The 6,000-nt window shown below is 32.6% G+C and overlaps 1 protein-coding gene across 2 annotated transcripts in view; it reads right to left on the reverse strand.

The window, feature by feature from the left end:
• The window catches only part of LOC107441782 (major facilitator superfamily domain-containing protein 12-like), a 39,359-nt gene extending 35,966 nt beyond the window's left edge, over window positions 1-3,393 (reverse strand). For both annotated transcript variants that reach the window (XM_071186442.1, XM_043054356.2), the window contains exons 1-2: window positions 3,260-3,393; window positions 309-584 (exon numbers count right to left, since the gene is read on the reverse strand). In XM_071186442.1, the coding sequence (XP_071042543.1) occupies window positions 309-582 (274 nt within the window). In that variant the 5' untranslated portion in view covers window positions 583-584; window positions 3,260-3,393. The remainder of the gene's footprint in view (window positions 1-308; window positions 585-3,259) is intronic.
• Between the last annotated feature and the right edge of the window lie 2,607 nt (window positions 3,394-6,000).

Genomic DNA, 6,000 nt, shown 5'->3' on the forward strand with positions numbered 1-6,000 from the left:
TGGTTGATAAACCAGGTGCACAATACGTGTCATATATTTCCAATCAGATTGCATTATACATTAGATACGTTTTACCATTCAAATTGCATCACACATTTGATACATTTTACCATTCAAATTGCAAGATACATTTTATACATTACCAATCAAATTGCGAGACACTTTGGATACATTACCAATCAAATCGCAAGATTCATTGGATACATTACCACTCAAATTTCAAGATACTTTGAATACATTACCAATCAAATTGCAAGATACATTGGATATATAAGAAATCAAATTGCAAGATACATTGGATACATTACCAATCAGATGCATAAATTTCCTTCTTCCGTACTTCTTGCAAATTTTGCTTTGTCTAGGGTGACTCGCTTCGTAACCCAACAGAGGAGTTGCTATGGCGTCCACTGTCTGTCCTATCAGGAGAATCAGACCAGCGTAGTTTGAGTTGAAGCCCAGCACCAACTGCAGGTAGATAATTAGATAGCTGAACCACATGGTGGAACAGAGGTCGTTGAGGGAATGACCCACTCCATAGCTGATGCGTTGAGCCCATGTCAACTTTGTGGAAGCCGCCATTCCTTGAATAAAATAATACCAAAAAACAATTACAGAATTAAATTTTTATGTAAAAACATTCTAATTTTGCATATCTGATACTCTAAAAATTTATTTCTTTACATTGGCAGTAGTGTTAGCGCCTTATTGAAAAAAAAACACAAAGATGTGGTACACACGACCTCATGTTTGAAATTAACAATTGTGAACTTTCGTTTTGTTTTTAAAATTTACATTTGATATGTCTATAGTTTACTTTTGTTATACATCACTTAAATTAATAATAAAGATCTCGTGCGGTTATTACAAAAATAAAATTTATTGTTATTGTTGTTATCAAGAAGTTTTCTTTTTGACATCTTTCTTTTTAAATTAACTAATCGTTACCCGAAATTCCGTAACTAGCTGTATTTACTAAGAATTATTTAGTTATTTTGTTGTTTTAGTATTTGATGGTGTCATTTAAAGAAATACCTTGAACTAGCGTTTTATGAATAATACAGGGTGTCTCAGTTAAGCGTTTCAGAACTTCTAAGAGGGGTAGGGGGCATCCTGACAACTCGAAATCATTATAGCAATGTGGAGTCGGAAATGCTTTCCTGAAGCTGTGACGTACACAGAAGCACCATAAAGAAAAGAGACCGTAAGTGAAAAATCGCCATAATAATACATTGAAAAAATTATATGGCCTCTTAAGTCACCCGACCTATCATGTCTTGATTTCTGGAGTCATATGAAAACACTGGTTTATGACACCCCTGTTGATAATGCTGGTTGCAAGAATCGCAGTAGCTGCCTGCGAGATATGCCTGGAGTATTGCAGAATGTCCGAATGTCCATGCGCCGGGGATGTGAGGTGTACATTGTAGCCGGTGGCAGAAACTTTGAACACTTACTTTGGCCCATGTACCATATAATTTTTTCAATGTATTATTATAGCGATTTTTCACTTACGGTCTCTTTTCTTTATGGTGCTTCTGTGTACGTCACCGCTTCAGGAAAGCATTTCCGACCCCACATTGCTATATGATTTCGAGTCGTCAGGATGCCCCCTACCCGTCTTAGAAGTTCTGAAACGCTTAACTCAGACACCCTGTATATAATGTATGTTTATTGTAATATGGCACCAAATTTATATTTGGTATTTTTCGATCTTAGTTGGCAACATTTAAGTAAACTCTAAATTTTAATAGCTTCATTTAAAATATATTTCTACATTATTTTTTTGATCTTTGTCGTATAATTTTTTATAATGCCTCAATTCTCTCACAATTTATTAAAATCATCATTTTTTAAGAATTCTGACCATTTATGAGCAGGATACACTTAAAAAAAGAAAGAGGGAGATGGACGTACTTTAAATACTTCAATAATAACTTCGAATTGAATAAATTCGAATTTAAATTTAAGAGAAGCTAATTTGAGAAATAATTTCTACTTTTTTCACGAAAATATAAAATACTAGTAGTAAAAACATTAAATTTATTTCTTTTTTCAAAAGGATTACAATTATTCGTAACTATCAAAAGTTTTAAAGTAAATTTACTTGTAAAAAAGTTTATAATCTGTAAGTTGGGAAAAAGGCCGCTAACGGGCCTCAGGCGCCCAGATAAATTTCGATAATGATGATAATCTGTACATTGTTGTAAGAAAAAGAAAGTAAGCGGTAATCAGGGTTAGTTTATTTTCCACAAATAAGAAGAAATAAAATATCCGTTCTACCAGTATTTTCAGGACAAGTAGCTGCCCTGAAATAAAAATAATTCTGAAACATTAACGAATTTGCAACTCAAGGGACGAGGGCCACTGGTTATTTCATAAAGTTAGACGTTATGAATTATGATAAAGGTTATTGCAGACAACAAAAAGTTTATTGAAAACATCATTTCACTTTTTACATGATACTGAAGAACCTGTTGTCCTTCAGAGAAATATACTTTGAAGGTCACTGATTCAGATTTAAGAAGAAGAAAAATTTTATAAAGTTACATTCTCTGCCTAGTTCTTCACTCATTTCTAATTCTAATCAACAAAACTAATGACCTTGACAAAGCATCACAGGGCAGTATAATTCTTCTTTTTCTGAACTTATATAAGAACGTTTATATAAGATTAGTAAAAACTGTTCCGTGTCGTAATCAATTGCTCCATCTCACCCCCTATTACCTTCTCCGCACACCCAAACTTGGCGATTTTTGACGAAGATATTCCCCAGTAGTAAAGAACCGAAGCACAATATTTTATTAATAATTAGAACTTATTAAAAATGTCCATAGCACTTAAGGGTCCCCGTTGCACAAAAAAGATATTTTATTTCCTCCATGTTAACCTACCGAGAATAATATGTCCGAAATTCGCTTAATCGGTAACGAATTAATATTTTTGAACATTTTTTGTTTCATTTTATGTAATGAAATGCGTTCTGTTGGACTCATTGCTGAATTTGAAATTAAAGCATTGGACTGAATAGTAAATCCTTTGACGTAAAATTTTTATTAAATATGCTTCTCATACATTTTTACATTATTTTGTATTAATTTAGGTCAAAATAAGTGAAAAATATTACATTTAGCATTTTAATAATTTATGGTTATGCAATACAGTATGAAACACAAAATAAAAAATCATATATATNTATATTCGGTATCATGAAAACTTGTATTAATTGTTAATAAATTAATGCATTTTTTTTACTCACTTTTATGCTTTATTTCCAAAATGTAGAAAAATCAGCTAGACTAGTAAATAACAAATCCTACTATTCCTGAAATAGTCTATCCGAAATCTTGATACATGGTTCTAGAAAAATAATATAGGTTTCACGAATTAAATAAAAACAAAAATAACATTAATTTAAAATGCTTTAGGAGCATTATGTACTTCTGAGATCGACTAGGCTTTAAAAAATGGTATGCGTTCTTACTTAAATATGTAGCTTAGAGTCAAAGAAAACTCTTAAATGAGATTTTCAACAAAAAAAAATAGATTAATTAAATTTATTATTAATTTTTATTTTATAATTTATTGATTATTCCATAAAAAACGTTAAATTTATTAATTTTTGGGACTTTTTTACACAATGTAGGATATTTCTGTGATTAGAATATACATTATCAGTATAAGTAGCGATATGTTTTGATCAAAAAAACTAAAGTGGACTAAACTTAAAACTAAAGAAGTAGTCACACTGGAAATTATCAACTCTTAGTTTAAGTTTCACGACTACTATTTTTTTAAATGGTACATTTTGCATCATTTTTACAGTATTGCCACGGGCAGCTAAAAATTCAAAAAGTGTTAGTTAATAAAATTCAAATTTTATTAAAAGAAATTAAATTAAAAATAGCAACTTTTTATATAATATTTTTTTTCCATTTAACTTATGAATGTCATAGTCATAAAGTTCGAACTGGGAATCCTATTTCTCTTGAAATATTGGACAAGTATGTAAAGAATGTTTTTGTTTCCAATATGAATAATTTGGAATGTAAGTCAAAGTACTAGTTACGATTGAATTGCAGAGATAATAATTAAATAAAAGTGAACTGCATTTCTACAACTTCTTTACATTCTTAGTCGCCAGTGGCATCCCTGCTACGAAGTATTGCACAAACGCATCATTAGTGGGGAATAGGACTGGGCGATGTTAAGATTTCAGCATCGTGATGCATCGCCACTCAAACATCGTGATGTTTCGATACATCGCGATGTCACATTACTATTTCACATTTGGTTTTGCCAAATTTTGCATTCTTGCACACCTTTACTTTTTTTTTNGGTAAAAAAGTAAATAAATAAAAAGTCTTATCGAAACAGACGATCGTTTCTTCAACAAGACAAAAATGATCTCAAAGTATTGTCAAATAACAAAACATAAATAATCCTCCGAGAATCACTTTCTTTTCTTGGATTTACACGAAATGAAGAAAACACCTTTTCATCTTTCATTGGCGATGAGTTATAGTCACATCGGAAATCATCGTGTGAGCACATCGTTACTCGACAATTCGCGAAAGAAGGAACACAAGGGGAAAGATCGTCTAGTCACATCGGAAATCATCGTGTGAGCACATCGTTACTTGATGCTTCGCGAAGGAAGAAACATAGGGGAAAATATCGTGACGACAATCGATGTCGCCGCATGATCGGGGGAAAATGCTCATCGCGCGTGCTTGCGAACATCGATGTTGGAGAGGGAGAATCGTGCTTCGCGGCATCGGGAAACATCGATGTCAACCTGACATCGGAAAACATCGTGCTCACATCGAAATTCACGATGCTTCGAAAAGGAGGCCAGTCTAAGCATCGGATCGGCGATGATTGCACAACATCGATGTTTTCCGATGCATCGATGTATCGCCCAGTCCTAGTGGGGAACAATATCAGTGCTGCCTTTAAGGATAGCAAACAGGGATGCTAACTGCTCCGCTTTCTGCAAAAGATTTAATAAAGTGGTAGTGAATAAAATCGTTACATTTGTAGGAAAAGGATAGTTACGCCCACATTTTAAAATTGCAGCAACAAGTTTAATTCTAACTTACTTTATTTAACAAAAGCTGGGCACCTGCGAAAAGTTTAATTCAGTCAAGGTGCATTTTATAAGATACTTTTGATATTGTAGTGGTGGAATTGTAGAGTATATTTTTGATATTGTAGTGGTGGAAAAATGACTGAAAATGAAAAATAAAGTAAAAGTTACTTCAATTTCGTTACCACTAGAAATTACTTTTTTAGAAAGCGGAGCAAGTTGGCATATGGCTAATTATTCTACAAGTTTAACGGCAAGTTGGTGATGGCTAATTATTCGCAGGAATGCCACAGGTGACTAAAAACAAAGGGAAAAGTTGAAACTCAGCCCATTTTTATTTATTTATTATCCTTTAATTATTCAATAGTAATAACTACCACTATAACTTACGTTTCAAATTATTCGTATTAAATTAACAGAAACTTATTAACAGATCATAGAACTGCCAACTCCGATGAATGGTCCGATGAACCAGATTCTCGCTATTTCTACCGTTCTACCTCTTATAGTAAACTGAAATAAATATGCTAATTATGTTGCGAATTTTAACCTTTCTTAATTAAATTTTACTTTTTGCAATTTTAGTCTCTCGTAAAAACAATGGGGAATTCGCTTGATTTTTTTTTCANTTTTTAATGGTCGTTATAATGGAAGAGTCTTTATAAAAGGTGGTCGTACAAATTAGTTTAGACTATTTTAGTATTTGAATTAGTTGATCTAAGTCAGGGGCTCTCAATATTTTTCTTCCATGGAACTCTAAATAATTAACGTTCTTTCGGCGGAACACCTGATAAAAGTACTATCTCGTGTAGCCGCTGTAACCTTTCCACGGAACCATAGGGCTTTACGGAACACCAATTGGGGACTATTAATTTTGATCTAAGGCTCTAGGGTGCAGAAGCAGAATATTC

The sequence above is a fragment of the Parasteatoda tepidariorum genome, chromosome 10, assembly GCF_043381705.1.
Source record: "Parasteatoda tepidariorum isolate YZ-2023 chromosome 10, CAS_Ptep_4.0, whole genome shotgun sequence".
NCBI lineage: Eukaryota > Metazoa > Arthropoda > Arachnida > Araneae > Theridiidae > Parasteatoda > Parasteatoda tepidariorum.